The sequence below is a fragment of the Dipodomys ordii genome, unplaced genomic scaffold, assembly GCF_000151885.1.
Source record: "Dipodomys ordii isolate 6190 unplaced genomic scaffold, Dord_2.0 Scaffold45, whole genome shotgun sequence".
Lineage (NCBI taxonomy): Eukaryota > Metazoa > Chordata > Mammalia > Rodentia > Heteromyidae > Dipodomys > Dipodomys ordii.
Window position 1 is genome coordinate 10889511 of NW_012267261.1, and position 26464 is coordinate 10915974.

At 45.1% G+C, this 26464-nt stretch overlaps 1 protein-coding gene across 1 annotated transcript in view; it reads right to left on the minus strand.

Moving 5' to 3' along the window:
* Positions 1-389: 389 nt before the first annotated feature.
* Positions 390-26464, minus strand: part of Pdia5 (protein disulfide isomerase family A, member 5) — an 80589-nt gene continuing 54514 nt past the window's right edge. Inside the window, exons 11-17 of the mRNA XM_013019287.1 lie at positions 24272-24408; positions 12801-12871; positions 12165-12325; positions 10650-10780; positions 6023-6093; positions 984-1118; positions 390-614 (exon numbers count right to left, since the gene is read on the minus strand). Coding sequence (XP_012874741.1) covers positions 534-614; positions 984-1118; positions 6023-6093; positions 10650-10780; positions 12165-12325; positions 12801-12871; positions 24272-24408 — 787 coding nt within the window. The 3' untranslated portion in view covers positions 390-533. The remainder of the gene's footprint in view (positions 615-983; positions 1119-6022; positions 6094-10649; positions 10781-12164; positions 12326-12800; positions 12872-24271; positions 24409-26464) is intronic.

Sequence of the window (26464 nt, forward strand, 5' to 3'; positions counted from 1 at the left end):
ATAGAGGAAGGAGGAAAGAGAAATGGTTGGAGAATAAAAACTAAGTAAATGACTTTCAGGAAAACTCACCAAATACTGAAACAATGATTTAGAAGTGAATGCTTGGTTGCTGTTGCTGTATATCCAGGTTCCCTGGGCACCTTAACATACATACGTCTCTGCTTAGTATCCAGCCTTTTCCCAATGGTTTTTTTTGGTCTGATTTCTCTGTCTGCTGACAGGCCAGCAGCTATGCCTTCCCCACCCATCCTCAGAAGTCCCTTAGTGTTGATGTAGCACTGAGCACAGCTCTGCCTCCCAGAGAGGACGTGAAAGTCTAAGGACACATGTCTCCATTTCCATGTAAGCCTGACAATACAGGCTCTGTAAAGATAAACCACACCACCAAATAAAGTTTAATTTTATTTCAAAATTGTACAAAAGGCCACAAGTGGCTATAAAAAATTTTGTCTTCAGAACATGGAAATTTGGGAAGAAAGACAAAACAGATTATCATTCACAGTGTAATGGAAAAGCTTTCTTTGAGGCAGAAATTATAACTCCTCCTTCCTTTTCCCTAGTCTTTCGAGGTCTCCCTCTCGGAGAGTTCGAATAAAATTGGTAAATCCCAATTCCTGTAGTGCAGGGAAGAGAGAGAGAGAAGGGACTTAAAACCCTGAGCTGGTACACACACACACTCCCTTCCCTCTGACTCCAAGAACTCAGAGAGAGGTGTGCAGACTGACAGGGAGGCCCTGCTGGGATAGTTTAGCCCTGAGATGCAGGTGAGGAAACTGTAGCCAGCATCCACCCTGGCTATGAGACAACTCCTTGGACTCTCCCGGCAGTGAAGACCCGGCCAAGCCCAGGACCCATGTCTTGTCAGTGTGGAATGTCCCAGCTGACTGTGAAAGTTCCTGGCAGCCTCTATTTCCTGCTCTCCACAGTAGCTGTTTCCTGGCCCATCAAGAGAAAGCTCCAGGCAGGTGCCTCCCCCAACTCACCGTCCGATCACTGTCATATTTTTCTGTAAACTTCCCATAGTGGTAGTAGTGGAAAGTGGGGTAGGCCTTCACAGCCTCCTGCTGACACAAGTCTTGGTTCTTGTCCTTGATGCAGTCCACAGCAGCACAGGCAATCTAGGGAGTCAAGTGGGGAAAGTCGGCAGGGGCAGCTCCGGTCTGCACTCTGTCAGGGGTAGAGCTGAACAGGTGAAGAGCAAGAGCTTTGAAGTTTCCCAAGGGCAAATTCTGGCTGTACATTAAGACTTATGGAAAATGACCTAGGCTCTTGGTGCTGCAATTATCTCAGTTGTAAGTAGGAATAATGATAATACCTGGGTTATAAGGGTATTATGAAGACTGAATAAGATAATTAAAAGTAAGCCCAACCAGGACAGGACCTGGCACAGGACTAGTAGTTAGACCATGTCAGATTCTAACAATCACTCCTACCCATGCTCTGTCCCCACTAGGAGCTCAGAGACAAAGCAAGGAGTTGGATAGAGATAAGCCAACAATGTGTGATGTGAGCTAGAATGCAGGGGACCTGGGTGCCAGAGAAGTGAAGGCATTCTGCACTACTCACCATCTAAAGCCAAGGCCTGAGGACAAAGGAGAAAGCCAGGACAGCACCTTACAGAAAGGAGCTTAGCTAAGGTAATCAGGGATTTTGGTCAGAAAAAGGTTCTCAAATTGGCCAGTGGCCTCTGCTCATGTAACAAATTCCACCTGTCGAGTAGCTTTTCCTTATTGTCTGTTCTTTCAAAATAAGAGTATAAAACAGAATGAGGGGATGTTTATTATGTTGAATGTCACAAGCTAGAGAAGGGAGGGAAGGAATCAGTGAATGGCAATGTGTAATACAAACTATTGGGAAGTGCAGATCCTGATGAGAGGGTATCCACATATTAGGCAAACTGTACTGAGACTCTGCTATGTGCCATGTCTGTTCCAAATGCTCAGAGATGGAGGTGACCCTGACACAGTCTAGTCATCCAGCATCTACCACTAAACAAATGATGTTATTTTGGAGTTCAATGAACACTATGAAGACATTTTGAAGGGTGGCTCAGTTAGACGATTTAAGGTTGTTGAATAGCCACAATTCACAGTTCTTTGGCTGCTGGCTGTTCACATAACACAGAGGCCCCTTTCCAAGGAGGAAGATTCTGAGCCAACAGCCAGTTACTACTGGTAATTCACTATGGGTTCAGTGAACGACCGCTGTCAATGGCAGGACTGAGCCAGAGTATGGAAGAGGCTTGGCCTTCCCATGTCACCCTCCCTCACCTCCCTCACCTCACACTTCCCTCCTACCTCTCCAGCTGGAACATTCTATATCGCAATACTTTCCAGAGTAGTTTGCAAACTCACTGCACATAATCCATAGCTGGCTCTCAGTCCTGTTCTATTTGGCCCACAGAATTTAAAAAGAAAACATATTTGAATTAGCTGCCAACACAGAAAAGAGCTAGAAGATTTAATATAAAAAACTGCCTTCTCTTTAAATGTCAGAAAATTTGATGGCACTTTCCCTGCATTTCCACGGGCAGGACATGGCTGGAGGGAGGGGCTGGGGGAGAGGGCAGCTGTCTCCTTCAGACAGGATAACCCTGGCCTTCCAGCACCTTATAGAGACCAATGCTGGCCCCAACAGGCTCCTGAGAATCCTGGCTCACCCCCTTAAGTGTGTGCTGAGTCACTTCAGAAACATGAGGCAGATGTTTCTGTGGTTGTCCACGTGCAGGGCTTCATTCCTCAGGACAGGTGCATTGCACTGCCTACGCACAGCCAGCAGCAGAGGACCCTCTGTGGCCAGCCCAAGGCCAGAGGCCGCCGCTCATCTGCTCTGCTGTGAGAGTGTTTGATGAACACTGCTCCAGGCTGCTGCTCTCTCTGCATCTGCTTTAAATTATGAATTTAATTTGTATATGTGCCCTGGAGCTGTTAGAAACACAGTGAATGGTTTTATAAATCTACTAAATTAAAAATGTGTACTTCTTCTGAATCCTCATGCTAGCTTCCAGCCACACATATGGAATGCAACTTCTAGATGTAAAAGGGAATCCATGCTTAGTTCCTATAGAACAGACAAGTGCAGCTCTCCCAGTGGGACAGTCTCCTCTCTGTGCTCCCCATTTCACCACTTGCAGTTAGACCCACTCCTAATCTGTACTGGTTACCTGCACCCAGTGTGTATACCTACAGCTCTGGCTTTGTTCTATGGTAGTTGGCACCAAGTCCCGGGCCCAGATGCTGGTGTACTGAAAGGTCACCTGGGCCCTGCACTTACACCTGCAATTATTTCAGCTGGTCAATCAACAGAAAGAGCTCCAGGCAGGTGCCTCCTCCAAGTCACTGTCCAATCACTGTCATACCCATAGTGGTAGTAGTGCAAAGTGGGGTAGGCCTTCACGGCCTTATCTTGATGGCCTAAGAGTTTCCTATCAGCCTAAAAGATCTGGATGCACAGCCAGTGACAAGTGAGGTTCAAGAAAAGCACTCTGGCTTCCTCAGCTGTCAAGTGGGACAATCTCCTGGTGATGTCTCCCATGGGATACGAGCTAAAGCTCCCCACAGCCATCTGCACCCCTTGCACCTACTTCAGCTCTTTCCCTTTCCTTTCTCATTTCCTTGGTTCTAGGCTTCCTAAGACTACCACCCAAGTGAATTCCCCGTGTGCAAGGCCCAGACCCTGCTTGTGGGAGATTCAAACTCTGGTAGTGCCTATGTATTCAATTCTATTGCTTTCTTCCAGCCAAGGAACTTGTGGCTGATCAGTGAACCTGTCTAGCTCCAGTCTCTTTATAAGTACAATGAGGGCCATAACAGTACATCTGATCAAGCTATTGTGAGAACCAAATGACATATGCTTTTAGTAGTCACTATCAAATGCTATTTTCCTTTATTTAGTCAACATTTACAAGGTTGTAAGATGCCAATACTGCAGGGGATTCAAAGACAAATGAGGTCCTTGGCCCCCAGGAAGCTGTGACTGCCGATAGGCAGAAGACTAGCCTGGCAAATGGAAGGAATATAACTCAGAGCCAGACTGCAGTGATGATGTGGCTAGTCTGTTGAAGAGCTTCTGCCTTATGACCATCCACCCCAGGAATAACCCTTGCACTTTTCCTTGCCCACACCATGCCATGGCTTGGCACACTTTTAAGTGCATAGAAGGTAAGACCTCTTAGCCAGTTCAGCGGTTCCTGGCATCTGATCTGATCCACTCACCCTCCTCATGGGTCCCTGTCCTCTAGACCCTTCAATAACAACTTCCATGCCAATACTAACATTATGCAGTCCTTTCTCCACCAGCATGTCAACTGATAAAGTCCCCAACTAAGCTCCTGGGAGGGGGTGAGGGCTCCCCAGCTAAAATATGAGCTGCCTCACACAGCTTTATTGATTCAGTAAAATAAATCTCTGCAGGAGCTAATATTGACTTTGGCTATGAAAATGGAAGCGAAAAACCAACTGCATATTGATTGGGGAAAGAACTGAGACTGGCTGTTGTATGGAGGGAAAAAAAAACAGCTAAGGGGTGTCAGCAAAGGGAGTCTAGAAAAATGGGAAGTCAGAAGACCCAGTTCTGGATTTCAGTGACCCACAAGGCATCCCTGGCCATGGGACACAGCTTCTCTCTTTATTCCTCATGAGAAAAAAGAGAGGGTATACAGATTGGTGGTCCCCAAACACTGGCCTGGGGCCAGCACAAGAGCCAGTCACCCATTTCCAGAGGCATCCCCAGAGCTTCTGGTTTGACAGTTGTAGCACCCTGCAGCCATGCACCATGCCTGGGCACTGAATGTGCAGAAGTCACCTTAGCTCTTAGGCCAGATGCTAGCCTTGACAATTACTGTTAGTGCTGGAACTGAGTGCTGACTCTCTCCAGTAACTGCAGGTGGGCCAGCTGGCCTAATACCAGGTTAATATGTGAGTTCTAAAAACAAATGACAGTAACTCCAGCCTGGAAGATACTTGCAGGTCTGTCGTTTTTTTTACCCTCCACCAAATCGTACTCCCACCAGCCTTAGGATGATGATCTATTTATGGGTGTTATCTTCCTTGCCCTAGCTAATCCTCCATTTCCACCTGCTCGAGTCTGTGTATCATCTGAGTCTTTTCAGCCTGCTCTGGCCAGGAATCCACCTGGGACAAAAAGGGACCCCAGGACCAGTGTATCCGACTCTGGATACACGTATGTATGAGTGTAGGTCCCAACATAACTATGCCTCATCCACACAGGAGGTTCCAGACTGAATCGGAGGGCTAGGGACAATTCTTATGGTCATCTCTAACAGCCTGCTGGGACTAGTAAGATGATATGGGAACTCAAAGACTGGAAGTGTATGTCAGTGGTATGGCACTTGCCATTCATGCACCAGGAATCCAACTCCTGCATCATCTTCCCCAATACTAACAACATAAAGCAAAACTACATAGGAAAAGGGAAGTCAGGATTAGACAGTTGACAGGACTTCCTGGGTTCCAGGGTTTCTCTTGCCCCAGGGACCACACTCTGCTTTCTCTCAGTGGCATCCTGCTGCTAGTGCTGCCTTGTATCCACACTTGGCACCCACACCCTAATCCAATCTGCAGCTAACTTGTTAATTTTATGCTTCATCGGTTGGTGGCTAGAGAAAACCTTTTGCTGAGGCAGGGAAGGTTCTTCTGGTATGACTTGACTCCTCCAGTATGGCCTCCTCCACTTGACTTTTGTGGAGTTTTTATTTGTATATTTAATTATGTAAGTAATGCATGCCCACAAGCCTACTGTAAAAAGGTTTCAGCACTAAAAACAGAACACATGGCCACTTTTACTACTCACTCTTCCAAGTGAGTGCTGTAATAGTTAAGTTTATCCTTTTAGTCAATTTTGCAGTGGAAATCCAGCCTGTGCTGTCTTCCTTGTGAAGAGGAACAATGTTGGTTTGCAGGAATGACCCTGCTCACTGTTTAGGGATGTGGATGTGGCAGGGAAGAAAGTATAGGAATCAGTGGTAGAGCAAAGTTGGAGTTAGGACTGGAGGTGTCCTTACCTTTCGGTCATCTTTGAAGCTGTCAGCAGTGGCAGTGAAGTGTGGGATGACCTTCTTACAGTGGGGGCACCCTGAGTGAGAGAGGGCAGAGTGTCACACACACTGGGAGGTTAGAAAGCCAAGGCCAATTTCCAGAACCACTTCACTGTCAGATTCTATATGTCAACCTTACCAACCTAACTACCCTCATGCCTGACCTGGCATGACAGAAGTCCCTGCCACAAGCACTGGTGTTCTGGAACCTCTTATCTGCCACCTGCACAAGAGATGGAGGTCACTGTGTCTGTGTTCTGCAGAGACTGTTTTCAACACTAGGAAGAGTATTATCTATGCCACAGAGGGAGCTCTGAGCTTAGGAAAAGGCATATGTGCTCAGGATTCTTCAAATCCCTCTACTCCATTACTGAGGAAGTGGCACTGGGAAAAGCAGGACCAAAGAGAGCCACTGTGCCCAGGCACTGAAGGCTTATGCTTTGCTGCTAATTTCCTTCCTCCTGGCAACATCTACCTTTGCTTTACATGTCAATCTCCAAGCCGGGAACCAGAGAGCCCAGGTTAGACTAGGAAGACCAGCTACAAGGAGCCACTATCAGTTCCCAAATCTCTTCATATGTTCTGTGCCAGAAAAAGAATTATCAGAGTAGATGAAGACCTGTGATGTTCCATTAACATCCCCTGTGGCCTTATTTGTTGGTCCCCCCAGAGCCTGTCCAGTTGGGAGGTGTTCAGAAAGCTATAGGCTGATCTGGCCCTGGTCCTCAGTATAACAGATCAGAACCCAAACCAATTCCCGAGATACTAATGAAAAGATGATAGCTGGCTTTGATCTTACTGTGATAATCAACTCTGATTAAAAAAAAAAAAAACAAAACACAGGTAACAGAGGCCACATGTCTCATGGGGTGACCTGGCTACAGCCACAAGTTCTTTTTTTTTTTTTTTAAAGTAAGTTTTTTATTGTGAAAATTCTGTACAGAGGGGTTACAGTTACATGAGCAAGGTAATGAGTACATTTCTTATCCAGCATTGTTGCCTCCTTTTTTCAGCCACAACTTCTTGATAAACAGCCTGCCTGTCTTACCTCAGGGAGGCAGACAGCTGACTTGCTGACTTGGTGGGGAATAGAAATGGCTTTGCTCTTCTGCTTTCTCCTTTTTAGAATGAGATAATAATGACTGGCATTTCAAAGGGTTTTGTGAAACCAAATTAAGGCTAAGCTACAAATTTAATCTGAATTTAGCATTTGAGCTGCTTCCTAAGATGGGTGGGACCACCCATATGTCCTGGCTGGAGGAATAGCCAGCTGGTCTCAGAACATCATGGGGGTGTAGGAGGGGGCTTACAGGGATTTTCCCAACAGCTGATGCAGAAGGAGTAGACCAGACTGGGCTAGCTCTGGGTTATATCAGAACTAAAGAAGACAGAGTGCCTAGCACAGTCTACATGGCAAATACCAGATGAAGGACATTTTAATCGCCTAAAATGGCAATTACAAGTAACACAACTAATTTGACCTAATGGACAAAAAGCTCAAATTCAGGGAAATGTCACAGTATAAAGGTGCAAAGTTATATGATTTTCAAAACATTTAAAGCACACAATCTACTGGTTAACCACATGTGCCAAAGACTAACCCTGTGGACAGCTAGAGCCACCTGAGTAGGGCACAGGCTCACTAACAGCATGAGTCTGGCTGAAAATAACCTACCTCTGGCCTTAAAATCTGGTTTTACTATTTCTCCTTTTTAGCCTCTTTGCTTATTCAAAGTATAAAGGTAACTGTCAGCCTCATGTAAATTCCTGTACCATCAACTTAAAGTATCAAGACCTGTGATTAATGGCCTCTGATGCATCTCATTTTCTCATTATCTGAAAGAAAGAACATGCAGATAAGTAAGTAGAAGGGAGATTGTCTCAGTAAGTGCATGAACATGTTCCCAGGAGGTATGAGGCATGAGATCTTTAAATCTGGGCTTTTAAAGTGAAGAAGCAGAGTAGGGAGAAGGACAAAGCAAGGCTTTGTGAGAAAGGAAATTCAACCTCTAGAAATCAAGCTGGGCTCCAAGGGTGGTCCTGGCAGGGAGCAGGACAGTGGACCAGTAGGAGAAGGCTATGGAAACCAGGAGATTTGGGGGGTTGAGATCTGGGGATAGCAGATATGGTGGAGCAGGAAAGTGGCAAATAGGCAGGATATGGGGGGACAGAGTTTGCTTTTTCCTTTTCCTTTTATCATGTGTCTCCCTTCTTTTTGCAGTACTTAATTGAATTTTCTTCTTCGTTTGTGTGTGTGTGTGTGTGTGCGCGTGCGCGCGCGTGCTAGTCCTAGAGCTTGAACTCAGGGTCTGGGTGCTGTCTCTGAGCTTTTTTTGCTTAACTAAGGCTGGTGCCTTACCACTTAAGTCACAGTTCCACTTTGGCTTTTATGATAGTTAACTGGAGATAAGAGTCTCATAGACTTTCCTGCCCAGGTAGGCTTTGAACTGTGATCCTCTAATCTCAGCCCCCTGAGTAGCTAGGATTATAGGTGTAAGCTATTGGTGCTGGGAAGATTTTATTTTTTGGTGGCAGTGGTATTAGGTCTTGAACTGAGAGCCTTGCCACTTTTATGTTTTTGCTTTTCAATGTTTCTATTGTTATTATAAAGGTGATATATAGAGAAGGACAGTTTTTTTGTGTGTGGTTTTTTAATAGGGGCTTGGATTTATGCCTAGACTGGCCTGGTTCAGTACCCTATTTACACTTCCTGGGATGACATACACTCAGTATTTTGTTGGATGAGATGGGGGTCTGTCACACTTTTTGCCTGGCCAGCTGAGATCCTCCCAATCTCTGTCTCCCAAGTAGCAAGGGTTACAAGAGTGAGCAACTATACCCAGCTAGATTCTTTACATGTGTGTGTGCACATATACAAGTATATACTATATTTTTATATAAATATTATTTTCAAATATTATTTTAAAATCATTATTATCAGTTTAATCATTAAAAAAACAGGACGATTCTTTGTCCTTGAATGGTCTTGCCAACCACCATACAGATATCCCTAGGATTACTGGGGCAAGATAAGGGGAGAGAAAATTTGAGCAGAAGGATAGGGACTAAGTCCTTTGCTAGAAGCTGAGTCACTCTGTGACTGCCTATGGATTGTATTACAATAATTCTGTCACAAAAGACTGGAAGCCTCTAAGGGATGGCAGGCACATGGCTCTTTCTCTTGTGTCCTGGGCCTAGAACTCTGCCCAGCACAGGGCTATTTGATGAAGGAATGGAGAGAGGAAGGGAGGGAGGGACAGAAGATATTCTCAGCAGCCCACAGCAGCATACAAGTCCCCATCTCAGATACCCAGAGATTCAGAACCTGTCTGCCCTAGCAGCCAGTGGAACCTTCATGTCTGTCATAGGGTCCTTCATTCAGGAACAAGGAAGAGGAAGGCCTGCCTCTGGTCTACCGGCCTGGGCAATAAAAAGGGTACATTTCTGGTGTGGAGTATATATTCTGGTCTTTGTGAAAGTCCATCTGGTGACTGGCCAAGGACTCCTTCTGTATCTATGTGCTTGCTCACTGAGAACACTCTTAATCATCAAATTATGTCTATGACAGAGAAAGCCTCTCAGGATGTCACTGACAGGTCACAAGCCTTGAGAAGTCACATATATCCTGGTCTCAGTATTTACCTCCTCTACCTAGAGGAAGACACTAACTTCTTAAAATCCATTCAGGTTTCTAGATACACTCTAAGGACAAGTGAGGACAGCAGCAAGAAGCTCTATAAGCAACTGGGAGATTAAATTCCACTCTCAGAAAAAGAGGCCAAAGAAGAGGGGCAGGGAGACTGCCAGGATGTACTGGGTGCCTGAGGAATGGGATCTGAGACTCGTGGGCTACTAAGGCCTCCTGAACATTATGGATTACTGACACTTAAGCAGTGGAGGTAGGAGGGAAGCAAACAGGAGTGCCGGCTACAACTGAGCAGGTTTATGACTAGATTGAGCTGCCTGGCTTCTCTGCAGATTGCAGCTTTTATTATCTTCACTCCATTAAGCTGAGCTGTAACCTGGGGGAGAGAGAGAGAAGGGCAACAGAAGAGTGGGAGATTCTAAGAACCTTTCTTCCTAAGTGTCAATTAACAACTTCAAAATGGGAATACACAAAAACCTGAGGTCACAAGTGCCAATCTGAGTAGACATGTCACTTTCTTAGCTTATGCTTTGATTAAAATGAGACTCACATGGAAACTTCAGAGCGAATGTGCGTGTCCCATATATACCAGTGTCAAACCCACTGGAAAGGGGAGGAAGTGGGGAGTGGGGGGGCGGTACATGTGGGGACAGCATGGCAGAGCCCAGGGAAATGAGGAGAACAGTTCCTGCTATAAACAGAAGCTACAGGACTCAACTGAAAACAGCATCTCCCAGATGAGGGCAGGACCTAATGAAGCTGACAGGAAGCCCTGGATTATTAAGGCCCTCTCAGCCTCTAATGAAACCAAGAAACCAGCCCCTAGTGGAGATGATTCCAGAGTTCACTAGTGATTGCCCTGGTGCCTAAGAGTTGGGGTGAGGAGGATCTTCATGGTTGAATATGGGTGGGGGGGAAGGGGAAAGAATCTTAGTACAAGGTACTTACAAGGAGCATAGAACATGACCAAGGTATGTTTCTTCTTCTTCAGGGTGTCTCGGAAGTTGTCCCCCACCAGATGCAACACACTAGTCTGCTGCTCTTCCCATGTGGGCTCTGGGGGTGGAGGGGCCTCAGGGCTGTGGAAGCAGAGGTGTGGTGAGAAGACATGAGAGAATACTATAGGCAGGTGTACCCATCCCTATCCCCAGTCACTTCAGATACAAAGGAAGAGATCACTTTCATCCCTTCTATTTCATTTGAAAACACTGGTGTAAACACCAAGTTTTACGCCATACTATCATCCAGAAAGATGCCTCCTGAGGAGCACATTGGGGAGCCCTTTGGTGAAGAGACAGGAGACATGCTCCCATTTTAGGGCAGCACACTGATCTGGTGTGAGCCATCATCTCTTGTCCAGAGCATATTACCTTCTCCTGACTCCCCAGCTGCCCCTTCCTGGTCCCTCAATGACCTTCCACTATTTTCTGCTTCAAAGCTTCTCCCCACCCGCTCTGAGACAGGTACTCTGCAACCTAGACTGGTCCCAAACTCAAGATCCTCCTGCCTCTGCCTCCCACATGTGGAATTATAGGTATGTACTGCCACACCAAGTTCTCTGAGTTTTTGTTCTGGTGTAGTGCATGGGCCAAGTAGTAAGAAGGGCCTAGGCTCAAATCCAGATTACCTGCCAGTGGTGTGGGTTACTCAATTCCTCTAGACTTCCATTTTCTTTGTTATTAGTTGAAGAGCACAGACAGTGTTATAAAGCACCTACTATGTCAGTCAACTGATAATTACAGAAAACTTGGAAGCTCTAATACACTCCAGGTATTGAATAAATGTTGGTAGGCATCTTCTGCATACTCACTGGAATTTTCAACTTTCCCTCACATATGGATGTAGTTTACTGTAGTTTGGATCTGGAATGACACCCCTACTCTGCCCCCACAAAATCTATGTGTTAAAAGCTTGGTTCCCCAAAGTGGCACTATTAGAAGGTGGTAGAAACTTCTAAGACATATTGCTCACCAACTGTGGATTGAAACTTGCAAAATGGTTTCATGAATCAAACAAGAATAAGAACACTGGCCTCTACTAGTAGGCCAGATCTGAGGACAAACTGGGAACAAGACAGGAAAGCAAGAGATAAAACCCAGGGCTCAGGAGGCTATGATAAAGGAAAGACATCTGGTGGACCTGCTACCACTGTGTTTAGAAAAGGTAGTGTTAGGGGTAGAATGTTTCCAAAAGTTGTAAGGGTCAGACGTGGCTCCAGGCCAAGCTGAGCAAGGCCCTAGGCTGGTAGTGTTGGGTATGGTGAGAGTACATGGGCTACTGCTGCTGGCAAAAGACATGAGATCAGCACAGGAGAGTGGCCTTAGGACTGGGGAAGGGAAATCTGGCAAAGCTCTTGTGGGCTCTGAGCCAAGAACAGTAGCCCATAAAATTCACTTATCCCCTCATGGCAGCCTCCATTGGCCAGCGCCAATAGTCAGGATGTACCAAGACCATAAAACTTACTTCTGCATCCACTCAATAAACTTCTTCTTTGTTCTGAGTGCAGGAACTGCATTCTTCTCTCCATTCTTAAAATACTTCAGTGTAGGAAATTCTGAGATGTGAAATCTTTCTGCCAGGGCTTTGTTGACAGTGGCATCGACAGCTGCAAGTACACCAGAGCTCTGGGATGGGGGAAAGGCCAACCATGTGTTACAGCTTCAGACGTGGTACTGGCAGAAAGAGGAGCCCAGGTGCTGGCCCCCAAACCCCTCGGGGACTGGGTAGAATGTAACTGGGGATCCCTGGCCTCTGGCCTCGCAAAGCTCAGGGAACAGCTGAACATGGGCATGGCCTTCATTTCCTTATGATGTGCTGAGATGGAGTTGAATCTTCCTCACTAACCATGCTGGCAGACGAGTGTCTGCTCCCAATAGTCAAGAGCCCCAGAGAAAAGAGTGAGCTGGCAGAGGTCATCTGGATAAGGATAGCAACATGGTCCCATAGGTTTTCTGTCCACCCTGCTTCCTTGGTAGGGGCCTCACCAATTTAACCAAGATGTGTCAACTGCCGGCACCCAGGGACAGGGACAGTGAAAGTCACTGTCATAATTCTACATTCTCTCAGCTTAATGGTGAAGGATCAGAAAAGAAGGCTTACATCTGCTTCTCCATGGAGGACTTCTGCAGCACTCTCAAACTCTGGCTTCATTTTCTTACAGTGTCCACACCCTGTCGAGAGAGCGAGAGAAGCCATCCCCATGGCATGGAGGCCTAGTGATGTCCCCTGTGTGCCTCCTTAGACAGGCAGCCACCATTCCCAGAATCTGGGTACCTGGGAGAAAAGATGAATGCCAGCTCAAAGAAAAAAAACAAAAACAAAAACAAAACCCTCTCCTGCCTTAATTCATGGGGTGGGTTGGAACGGCAGAGGATCCAAGAGATAAGAATGAAAAAATTGCATAAACAACACAGGCAACATGTATACAGCCCCAGCACTGATCTAGTACTTTATATCCATGCATCAGCCCAACAAGGTAGGAACCAACATGATGATCCTCATTTTAAGCAGGAGAAAACAAAGCCATCCACAAAGGGTGGATGGCTGTCCAAGGATGCCCAGAGGCACAGGACAAAGCTGGGCTGAACCATGAGCAGTCCAATGGGAGACCACAGCTGTGGTTGGCACATGCCTTCTGGTACTACATTCCAGTCACCACCACCATCTTTTCCTGACCTTGAGTTGGAAATAAAAATTCATAGAAGGAAAGCAGGTATGTGTGTGGGCGGGTGCGGTGCTGAATTAAGTTCTGATTGTCCCCATAAGAAATGGGATGCGTATCTGACTTGTTTCCAAACTAACAGTATTTTCTTGGGATAAAGACTGCTCTGTCCTTTTCTGATGACCACATCAATGTGACCAGACATCATAAAAATAAAATTTAATACACCAATAAGAAAACAGGTGTTTGTGCAGGAGACATAAGGATAGTGGAAAACTGTTCTCCATTCTTATAGAAAGAGTGCTGTCTTGGCTCTAGATGCTGGATGGGGCTGCAAGGCAAGGGAGTTCAGACTAGCTCAGGGCTACAGGCTGCCCTCAAGAGGAGCCTGGCTGTCCCTGGAACCTGAATAAACGAGGCTTAGGAGATGCCAAGATATGGGGGTGTGCCACTGTGTGGGATACTGATTGTTAGGAAAAAGAAACACAAGAAGAAAGGAAGACAAAGGAAGAGGCCACATCAGAGGAGACCTCCCAGAACCTCCTGGAAGCGTCTGAGCTTCCTCCAGGAAGAATCAGCTCTTCTGACTCCCCCAAAGCTCAGCTCCAGGTGGCAGACAGGAGCCTCTCATTTCTAGTTTCTCCAGTCCATGTTTCTCCTGTCCCTCAGGGACCAGGGGCTCTAAAATGGCTATTCCCACTTATAAGAGAAAGCCTAATTGACTGCTAGGCTCTGAGCAGTGTTGTAAAGCCTTTCCTCTCAAAAAGAGCACTAGGAATGGACTCAGTCAAGGAAAGTGACTGTGATAGAATCCAGTCCAGGGAGTGGCTAGCATTGTGAGCTGCATCAATATACTGGTTCTTCCCAATGGATCTCTGGCAAGGCCACCAACCCTCAATATGGAGGCTCTGCACAGCCTACCAAGCAGGAAGGAGAAAATGGCAAGTGTATAGGTACCCAACTGATGCTATAAAGGGAGCTCCCCACTCCTATTGGGCTACAAAGCAGGAGTAAGGGGAGAAAGGGTTCCAGCCCTTGGGCTCTTTAAGCCTGAAGACAGAGAGGACCAGGGCCTTTGATCAAGGAAAAATATAATCCATACATAATGCCCTCAAGAGATAAACTGGAGAAAGAGCCCTCTCTGTCCTCATTCTCACTCCCACACCGCAGGGATCTGGCACTCCTTCTGCGTGCCCCTGCTACCCGCTAAACCTGCATTACATACTTACGCTGGACTGTAAGCATATCAGGATTTTTCCTACCCTATACCACCACAGGAAGCAAAAGGAATCACCATTTAATAGATACACAATAAATACAGCAACAAAAAGAACAGACCTAATTAAATAATTAGTAGAGAAAGAACAAGGGTGACCGAAGGCTGGAGAAGATTTCTAGAATTCAGATGAAAGGCCAGATAGAGGCTTGCTGATAAGGGAAGAGGTAGGATGGCCCAATTGGTAGAGAAAGTACAGTTTCAGAGGAGTGTGGATATTCCAGGCCCATCCAACTGTGAGGAAAGCCAGTGCTAGGACAAGGGGGAGGGGGGGCTCACAACATCAAGAAATGCTCACTCCCAAATGCTCCTCTGCAAGAACTAGGCTCTAGCCCCCAATAGCCTCCAGGTCTAGGAAGGAGTGAAAAGGTAGTCATCTGACTACAGCCTCTGACCCAACCCCTCCACTCCATAGACTGACTGGAGAGGGGTCAAGGTCATCACTATTTTCAATGGTAAGAACATCATTTTCCAGAAATGAACAGTTGCATTATTATAACATGAATTATATTAAGATGTTAAAATGTTTGATACTAAGCTGTGCACTATGGCTATCTGTAATCCTAGCAACTCAAGGCTGAGATCTGAGGATCACAGTTTGAAGCCAGCTTGAGCAGACAAGTCTGAGATTTTTATCTCCAATTAACCACCAAAAAGCCATAAGTAGAGCTGTGGTTCAAGTGGTAGAGTGTTAGCCTTGAACATGAAAGCTCAGGAACAGTGCCCAGGCCTTGAGTTCAAGCCCCAGGACCGGCACAAAAGGTATATAGATATATAGACAGACAGACGGACAGACAGACAGACAGACAGGTAGATAGATAAAAGAACAAATCATTCTTTAGGGATTACAGTTGTGATGAAAAAGTTCTATAACTTTTATGGGGACCTGTACCTGCATCCACCCACATACACCAGGGCTATCTCCTTTCCTGTTCCTTGCCCAAAGTGACCACCTCATTCTTCTGTTGGCAGGCTGACTTTGCCTGGGGCAGATTAGGCAGCCCATGCCAGCACAGGAGATATGAAGAAAAGGCAAATCAGAGGCACTCCAGCTGCTGTGGACTTCCAGCCTGCCCTGGACAGAAGGAAGTAAGTGACCCCAGCAATCCTCCAAGTGCCACTGTCTCAAGAGGGCCAGCTTAGCCCAGGAGCACATAGAGAAGGCTACCTGAGCAGGAGATGTTCCCCTTAACACCTTCTCTTTAAACATGATGTGGCTGGTGCTGATGTCTAGCCAGCTTTGGCAGTGCCCACGATCAAGGTGAACAGTGGGGCTGGAATGCAGACTAACAAAGCTAACATACAAGGCTTAACTAGGCTGATAATTCCCTCCTCCATCCATCCTTCCCTGTTTGTCTGTCTCTCTTTCTCTCTGTCTCCAGTCCTGGGGCTTGAGCTCAGAGTCTGGGCGTCATCCCTAAGCTTTTGTGCTCTCCTACTTTAAGCCACAGCTCTACTTCCAGCTTTCTGTGGTTAATTGGAAATAAGAGTCTCAAGACTTTCCTGGTCAGAATGACTTCAAACCACAATGCTCAGAACTGAGTCTCCTAAGGAGCTAGGATTATAGGCATAAGCCACTGAGTCACTCAGTGAGGACTAAATGTTTTCTAGGCAAGAATCATGCCCTGTGTCAAAATGGTGCTAACTTGATTGCCTCTACTTTGTATAGCTGGCAGCCAAGCCAGTAACAATACACACAAGGTCTCTTCCATTTGTACACTTCCTCTGCTCCTTACCGGGTCTGGAAAATGTCTTTAGAAATCTCCAAAATTGGGGAATGGGAAGGTGGCTCAGTGGTAGAGCGCTTGCCTTGCATGCATGAGGCCCTGGGTTCAATTCCTCAGTACCACATAAGCAGAAAAAGCCGGAAGTAGAGCTGTGGCTCAATTGGTGGAGGGCTAGCCTTGAGCTGAAGAGCTGAGGGACAGCACCCAGGCCCAGAGTTCAGGCCCCATGACTGAAAGAAAGAAAAAAAAAAAGAAATCTCCAATATCTATGGATTTTGTTCAAATGGTTTCTATATGGACAATGTTAAGATTTTCAATACTAACATCAATTCTCTCCTCTTCTGCCCCTAAGCAGGATTAGTCTGAGCAATAAATTTCTGAAAACAGTGTTTATGGTAAGGAGACTGGGTAGGCCCAGAAAAGGAGAAAAGACTTGCTGAGCAATCACCTTCCCTAACACTGGCCATATCCTGGGGAGCTATGGTGATAGATGATGCCAGCCATTACCTGACCCCAGCTTCCTGGGTCTGGCCTTCAGGATGTCCTGGCTACGTGGCTGTGGGATAGAAAAGGAGGGTTAGATGTGGGAAGGGGAGCTCTGGCCTGTTGCATTTAGCGTCTTCATTGTGATTTGATAGGCCATTATGTTTTATCACCGAACTTCCTTGTTGGGTTTTTATCATCTGTGTAAGTGTTCCTGCTCTAAGTCCATGATCTGGCATGGAGGTCTGCATACCAACTCCTCAATCACACTCTCTCCTGGCTGTGGGAATGTTGGCCTTCTGTTAATCACAAGCCTTCTGCATTCAGTTATACTTATTTTATTAGCTATGGGGTTTTCTGGATGCTGGAACTAGAATTTTCCAGGGAATCAGATTGATCTGTAAAGCTCCCTGGTAACCAGGTTCCTGGGCAGAACCTGGCACTCTAGATGACCCTGGTATTATCTGGCCTGGAATTTGGCTTGCACTTGCCAGGGCGGGTGAGTTTGCTACAAATGCTAACAAAAATCACTGATGTCTGGACATTGCAAAGGGCACTAGAGATTTCAGCGTTCTCCCAAGTCTTCCAACTGTCCTCAGACCAAAGGTCACTGACACATAGACCTCAAGGCAGACTCACAAACTGGTAGATGCCTCTATTTATCCCAGCCCTGTTTTCACAGAGCTTTTTTTCCTCAAGCCTTTACACCAGTGCCAAATATGGATAAGCAAGCTTTTAAAATTTTATTTCCAGGCTTCAATCCTGAGGAAATAATGTGACATGTGGACCAATATTTATACATGAAAGTGTTCTTTGCAGTATGATTTATAATAGGAAATTCAGTAAACAACTCAAACCCTCAGCATTATATTGCTTGTTAAGCAATTTATGGTGCTATTATATGATTGAATATTATGTGGCCACCAAAAGCATATATAAAATGGTATTTTTAGTAACAGAAGAAAATACAAGATGACAATAAGTAGACAATGTAAAGGAAAAAGATGCATAGATAAAAGCCTAAAAAGCATAAAATTATATTCCTTTCTTTTATCTGGCATACAAGCAAATGAAAACTTAAGATGAAATGAAAAAACAAAAATATCGTAACAAATGATAGAGTACTGTTTTCACATTTCAGGACAGACTTTCTAAGCAACCCAGAGGAGAAGATGGGAAAGGAGACTTGCAGAATGGCTCAGTGGTTAGGTGTAGCATTCAGCACTGCTTGGGTTTTAATGTCAGCTACGTTGTGTGGACCAAGTATGCTTTGAGGTCTCTGTGTGTAGACTGTGGACTATGTGGACTAACTTTTCTCAAGTTTCTTGGGTTTTTGTACCTTCCTTTCTTTATCTATAAAATGGAAGCTGGGCACCAGTGGCTCACGCCACTCAGCTACTCAGGAGACTGAGATCTGAGGATTGAGGTTCAAAGCCTGCCTGGGCAGGAAAGCCCATGAGACTCATTTCTAATAAACCAGTCAGAAAACCGGAAGTGTAGCTGTGGCTCAAGTGGTAGAGCACTAGCTTTGAGCTGAAGAGCTGAGGGACAGGACCTAAGCCCAGAGTTCAAGCCCCACAACCAACAAAAATAAATAAATAAATAAAATAAAATAGAAACAATCATGATATCAATCTCACAGGATTTGTCATGAAGATTATATGAGTTAATATACAGAAGATGCCTAGAACAATGCCCAATCCATAGTGTTATAGCTATTATTTGGCTACAAAAATGTAAAGTACCAAGTTAAACAACAGACTAAGAGACAGAACATCAAAGGAACAAGAGGGAAATAACAAAGATTAATATCCATAATTTCAGAGTTCTGGGTCAGAAGGAAAAAGACAGCTTAGTAGAAAAGTGGGCAAAAAGGATGAGTAGGCAGTCCACAGAAGAAATTTTAAAAGTCCGGTGTTATGATATAGAACACAAATGTTTCCTAAAAACATGGGGTAAAAGCCCCAGCTGATGGTGCTATTGGAAAGTAGTGTGGACTGCAGTAGATGGGACCTCGCAGAAGGTGGTGAGTTCACTGGGGACATACCCCAAGCCTGGTCCTCTGTCTGCTTCCCTGCTGCAATGAACAGAACTGGCTGCTTTCTCATGTGCTCCCTGTCATGATGCTCTGTCTCACCACAGGCCCAAAGCCCAAAATAAATCTTTCCTTCATTTAAGTTCATTTTCTTAGGCATTTTGTCATAGCAATGGGAAGTAGATGAACACTGCTGGTTACCACATGAAAGGACATTCTGCTTCCCCAGAGGTCAGAGAGAGCAGAAAAGCTGTGTTTCACCCAGTTTGGCAGAAATATCAAAGGCTAATAGTATCTTGCTGCAAGGGCACAGTTTCTACCTTTCTGGAAGGTACTCTCTGGCAGTATCTACCAAAGTTCTAGCACACTGAGCCCTTGGACAAGCAACTCCACTTTTAGTGATTAATCCTAAATATTTAGAGCAACATTTCTAAACCTGGACAGAACACCAGGAAATGCCCTAAACACATTTATATATGTTATCTTGCATGGTTTGAAAAGTTAAACACTGTAGACAAATGTCAGTCAATAGGGGACTGGATTAAAATATCTAGATGAAAAGCCACTAATTAGTGGATTATTGGGATAGATATGACAACAGCATAAAAAACATCTTTAAGACCTACTGGTAAATGAAAAAAAATTTAATCACAGAAAAATGGATAGAAAATGATTCCATTAATGTTAGGAGAACAAAAGGAAAAATCCTAAAACTTAGGTGAAATACAGAAGAAAGGCTCTATGCCAATTTTTATATTGGTCTACCTTAAGAGAGGAAGGTTTCCCTGCCTGCACTGTATTATTGGTACCCCTTGAACCTTGTACTGAAAAGGGCAACATTACTCTTAAATTACTTGTACAAACTTTTTTTTGTTGGTCATGGGGCTTGAACTGAACTCTCCCTGAGGTTTTATGTTCAAGGCTAGTGCTCTACCACTTTAAGCCACAGTGCCATTTCTGGTTCCCTGGTGGTTAATTGGAGATAAGAATCTCATGGACTTTCCTGCCCAGGCTGGCTTCAAACCATGGATCTCATCGACCTCAGCCTCCTGAGTAGCTAGGATTACAGGTGTGGGCCACTGGTGCCAGGCTACTTGTGCAATTAATGAAATGAAAAAACAAAAATATGATAACAAAAGATAGGGCAAAGAAAAAGCAGGTATTTTATTGCATCATGGTTACATAAATCTACACCTGTGTTGACAAGAAGGTTAATTTTACTGTATATTAATTTAAAACTAGAAATTAAAAACAAGGGAAAAATAAAAGAAAAAGACTATAAAGAATGATGTGTAGAGGCAGCTGCCGGCGGCTCACGCCTGTAATCCTAGCTACTCAGGAGGCTCTGAGGATCTTGGTTCAAAGCCAGCCCGGGCATGAAAGTCCATGAGATTCTCATCTCCAATAAACCACTCAGAAAACTGGAAGTGGTGCTGTGGCTCAAGTGGTAGAGTGCTAGCCTTGAGCTGAAGAACAGAGAGACAGTGCTCAGGTCCAGAGTTCAAGCCCCACAACCGACAAAAAAAAAAAAAGAATGATGGATGGAAACAAAGTGGTTGTCTCTGAATAATGGACAAGAGGTATTTTTTCTTCATCATTTATATTTCTCTATACTTTTTAGATTTTCTATAAAGATCACATATCACTTTGAGAGTAAGACTGAGATAAAGCAAAAAATTATAAAGAAAAAAAGAGTTGCAAAGAATATCTGGAGGCTGATAGAGATCTACCTCCAGAGACAGTCCAGATGCCCAAAAGTTAGGCTGACACAATGGCTTCTGACACACACCTGGGGGAGGTGAGCTGGGCAAAGAAAACATCTCACATTGGGCTTGCTGCAAAGCAAAGGGCAGATGGAGCAGGGGACAGACAAAACAGAGGATGGGCAAAGCAATCTGGCTCCTTGGCAACTTTTTTCTGAGCCTCAACACCTGCTTGGGTGTTGATGGGCCCAGCAGAAGGACAGACTTCCCATAAGAGATATTCTTTTTCATTTCTTTTAACCCTTTAGTGATGCTTGCTCAGGTGGTATAACAACGTCATGTCCTGCTCTAGGAGTTATGTGGGGAGGGACAGAAAGCAAACAGGAAGAGATGAGTGACAGTAGACAATCTTACTATTCACCCAGAATGTTACAGAAATAAATAAAAGGTACAAGAGTGGGACAACAGCCAGTGTCCAGTAGACTTGTATTTTCTGGTCTCCATCTTTGTCTCATGTGGGACCAGAGAACTAACTGGGCCTGAAGCTACAGCCTCCTACATTCATATCAAACCCTACACTATAGACCAGAGGTTGGCCAAGTGTAAAACCTCAATAACAAAGGAGGTTACAAGGGCCAGGCTCCATCACATACAGTGCCATGCATATATCCATGCCTCTCTCACCCTCTTCAGATGGCATAGCTCAGCTTCTGGTTTGTCCAGGTGACAAACCTGGCTGTAAATGGTAGAGTGACTTGGGGCAGGCTGGAGCTCATCAATGTGGAGAATGGAGAACTCTGCTTGGAGGCTGCCTAGGCTGACTAATTCAATGACAATCACTGCGATCTTTATGTGCTCCAACTGTCTAGCAGGAAAAAGGAGGGATGGAAGACCATGAGAACCTTGGGGTGTGAGCCGAGTGGTAAGAAAAGAAAAAAGAGTCTTATAAAGAAGGTCTTCAAGTGGGTCCAACTCTAGAGAATCAATGCTACATAGCAACCAGGGGCAGTGTGTCTTTCATGCCAGGAGCTAGAAGTAAGGCAACAAGCATGCCACAGTATTTCAGGTAGAAGAACAAATTACTTGGCTCTGAACCTACAGTTTTCAGGAAGCACCCAGTGAGGCAGGCATAGGTCAGAGAAAAGCTGAAGACTCTGTCTTGCTGGTCTTTCAAAGAGAAATCAGGAAAGAACTAACGCTGACTTGACCTCTTGCTCCATTTGTAGAAATAACACTATAAAGTAAAACCATGTTTCTTTCTGTGAGTCACAATCAGGAATTATTTCAATTTTCTTCTCTATTCTTTCTGATATTTTTTCTTTATAAAACATATATGTAAGCCAGGTGCCAGTGACTCAAACCTGTAATCTTTGCTACTCAGGAGACTGAGATCTGAGGATTGTGCTTTGAAGCCTGAGCAGGAAAGTTCATGAGACTCTTACCTTCCATTTAACTACCAAAAGTCTGGATGTGGAGGAGGGTTCAAGTGGTAGAGCACCAGCCTTGAGCAAAATCAATAACAACAACAACAGCAATAACAACAAAACAAAAAACAAAAAAAAACTCAGGGAGAGAGTCAGTCCTTCAGTCCTGAGTTCAAGCACTAGGACTAGCACCAAAGAAAAACAAATACATTAATAGCTTTTGTAATTAGCTAAGTGTCATAAAATATTCATTTTGGTTGAAACCTCACTATTTCAGCCTGTTAGGATGTTTAAAAATCTTCCTTTTTTAAAAAAAATAAAGACATGCTGACTTGTTAATCCAGTGATCCTGTTTCAAAAAATATCAAGCACATCCAGCACTCCAAAGTAGAATTAATAGTCTGCTATACTGACAGATCCCAGTTTGTTTTTCTAAATCTCTAAGATGTTCTATTCCCAAGCCTGGGACTGACACCTGTAACGGTGTGACTACTAAAATTCACCTTTTCTATCCTTGTGAAACCTGGGCACTCTGTTGCTTCCATCAAGAAGGTAATCTCATGCTTTGCCTAATCCTCTTACTCTGCAGTTAAGAGCCACAAACGACCAAGTGATCAGTGAGCTCTCTTGACTCGTGGACAGATATAAGGAGGTAATCTCGGGAACATCCCAAGTAGAGAAGTAGAAATAGCCAGCCAGAATCTGTCCTACAGTGGGGAAAGAGCTACAAGCAGGGTGACTGCAGTTCTGGATTCAATCTAACTTCCCATTAAGCTTGCTTCCAATCAAAAACTGTTTTTGAGACACATGTTCACTGGGGAGGTGCAGTACTGCCAGCTGTGCTCTAACAGCAAGGATCTTCCAAGTATGTCTAATCATAGGGACACCCTCTCTAAGGCTCTAACAGACCTGGGGGTGTCACATTCCGAAGGCTTTCTCTGCCATTGCACTGAAGAATTGAAGGGTCTTTGGAACTTGTTAAAGAGCTTTGTCTGCTTTCCTTTTGAATTTGTTAAAAAATTTAGCATAGTAAGACAGGTGTTAGAAAAGTCCACAGCATCAGTGTAATTATGAATGGTTCACATGATGCTGTGGGAAGGGGCAAGTGGGCAGAAGCCAGGGGTCAGGCCTCAGATCCAATGGCTCTTCAATTGTGTGAACCATCGTAAGATTCCTGGGCAGCAGACAATCTGCTATTTCTCTATGCAGTAGTCTGCTTATCTGCAAAATGGGGTTAATCACATTCATTTTGTGCCACTGTGGGTAAGATGAAAGATGGCCATTCTGAAGGGCACTGTGTCGTCACCACAGGGTAAGGCACAACTGTTAGAGGCAGGAGCCTTATGTTAAAGAGATTAATCAGGTACCCTTCTCATGGAACATGTCTCCACAGACCAGAACGCTTTCCTGCACTGACACTGCAATTATGACACTGATCCAGGAAGCACATACTTCCAGCTTTTCTTTCTCCTCCACAATCTCTAACTCACTACTGCTGGACCAAAAGAGCGGTCAGGAGGCTATGAAAGAATACCCACATATGCTCACTTTGTCTCATGCAATGCTGAGACCCAGTTCTTTACCCATCAAAGGGACCAGCCCCCCCACCCCCGAAGGCATCCCCCGCCAACTCCATGCCTGGAACTGCTATCCCCTTGCTCTCACACAACTCATGCTCACCCTTCTAGGAGTAGTCTTCTCTCTCTTATAGTTCATTCTCTATAAGTGTGGGGAAGACATAGGCCCAGAATGATCCTGACCTACAAACCTCCCAGCCATTATTGCAAGCACGGGTTACAGCAGTGACTCATTTGACATCCTGGATTCACTGTGGTCATCTCAGACTGAGATTTAAACCAGGCAGGGAAGAAACATTCTAGACATGAGGAGATCTGAGGCTTTAACCCTTGCATCACCTTGCCTACTCAGCTATCAGACAAGTACCCCACTGGGGGAAAGATAAAGGGAGATCATTGCTCTAGCTCTAGGTAGTCTGAGGATACTCACAGTCCTGATTCCTCCAGCTTATGCTGACTTGGGAGGAAGATACTCAAGTCTGAATGGGTAGAGCCACAGTGCACTCTTACTGAGGGACACATACAACCTGACGAAGGTTTCTGTGTAGTTCCAACTATGATGCTGGATGGAGACCTTGCTTGACCCATGATACCCTGATACCCAACAACTCAAGGCTCGTGGCCTTAGGTCCCAGTGATGTGATCCTGCTCTGTGGAGGAGATGGGGAGCAGAGTTCCACTCACATGGGGCGTGGAACATGACGAGGACAGAGGAGTGCTCCTTCACAAACTGGTCAAAGTCTTCATCGGTCAGGTGATAAACGGAGCCGCCCTCATCTGCCCAGGGAGTCTCGGGGACCTGGGGCTGTGGCGGCTGTGGACTGGAAGACCAAAAACAGGCAGAGCTCAGAGCAAGCCCCAGGGCTTGAGCCCCGTTACAAATCCAGCCCCCTGGCACAAAGCTCCCACTGAGTCAGCCAGTCCCACTCCAGGAATTCATCCTCTTATAAAGTGCAAACTGATCCTGGAGGAGAAGCCATGGAGTAGGATGGCCTGCCCACTTCTACCTTCCCACCAAAGTTCCAGAGAGGTACTTAGAGGATGTCCTGCTACAAATGGTGGCCTTCTGCTACCCTCTCACTTGCTCCTAGGAAAGAGGGGGTTTGTTAGCTCTCTAACACAATTGTAAACTAGAAAGATTATACAGTTACAGGGGAGGGGGACCTTTGGATTAGCACACTGCTGCATTCAGTACTGCCAAAGGGCTGGGGAGGAAAGCTGGGAAAATGGGTTTATGCACAGGGAAGGTAGGAAGCAACATGGCCAGCAGTCCGAGAAAGACCACATCTGGGTGAAGGAGAAGCTGCTACATGAGGACACAGGGGCACAGAGCACTCACTGACCAGCCTGAGGAAAAAAGGGTTAGGAATGTCCTACTTAGCACTTAGTGCCATCTCACTAATCCTTCCAGAGTAACAACAGTAGTTCTTCACCACTCATTAGCTGCAAACCTTGGGCACCACCTAACTTCTCACATACTGTGCCCAAGTACTATGAGAAGGTTCACAGGTGTCTAACACAAGATGGCTGGTGACCTAAGGTTCTTACTCCTTTACTGCAAAGCACCTCTGCTAAAGCAGCTTTGAGAAAACCCTTTAAGATGACAAAGGTGAAAATCCAACCATTGTTCTGGCTTTTGAGAACCTACTTGGCAGGAAATGTTTTAAAGTCTAGAGTCAGGGCTGGAGAATTCATCAGCTCATACAAAATAATCTGCCAACATCCTGGCTCTACACTACACCGCAGAAGCCCACACTGGTGCTGCTGACTGGGTCCTACTGGCATTCTGAGTCTTCCTGGTCCCAAGAAATGGAAAGTAGCAGGAAGTGGCAAGCCATCTCAGCCCATGCATGTCTAGTGACAGATGGGACAGGACAAAATTGAGCTTGGAATGAGTCACCAACAAGTCTCAAACAGTATCATGATATCTAGCTTCCTATTCTTGGCCTCAAATGCTAACCACTCACACTATCACTAATTCTGTGAAGAATCTGTCTTTACAGTACACATACCAAGGTATGTACAGTTGTGTACATTTGAAAGTATCTACTGTAGATTATTTGTTGTGGAATAGACTAGAAACAAGCCAGGGTGCATTGAAAAATGACAGGTCAGGTACACCATGCTCTATCTCATACGGAGGGCTGAGAGCTGTAAGAAGAACAAGGACTTTCTACATACCCACATAGATAGACTGCTGGAGATACAGAATGGTCTCAAACGTGCTAATTCTTGCATAAAAGAGAGACAAAATATACTCATTCATGGAAGTGGAGGGGTGACTAGAGTGGTAGAGAGACAGCCTTGAGCAAAAAAATATACTCATGTGTATTTGCTTGCAGCTCCCTAAAGAAAGACTTTAAGAACATAGGAGAAGCTGTAGGTGTGACTCAAGTGGTAGAGCACCTGCCTATAAGCATGAGGCTTTGAGTTCAAAGAAATGAGCTGGAAAGAAGTTGTTACCTGTAAGGCGTGGGAGGGAGAATACAGAGGAGAGGGGTTGAAGTGAGACTTTTAAATGTGTACTTCTCATCTTAAATTTTGTTTTGTCTTATGAATGCAACCTATTAAAAGATCAAAACAAAAATTTAAAAATTCAGCAAGAAAATAAACCGAAGGTGGAGAAGCTAGAGCTGACTAGGAGCACAAGCATAAGAAAGTGAGAAATATGTAGTCAAATAGGGAGAAGAATGCACTCTAAACCCACTAAAATAACAGTACTAGAGGCAAAAAAAAAAAGTATGTATGAATCCACTGGTGCAAAAAAGAACAGGAAACACCAAGCAGAAAGGAGTAAAAGAGGTCAGTGCAATTTTAGAAGCTGGAAAACCACTGTAGTACAACAGAAGGCAGAACCACGCCTTGAAGCAGTACTGC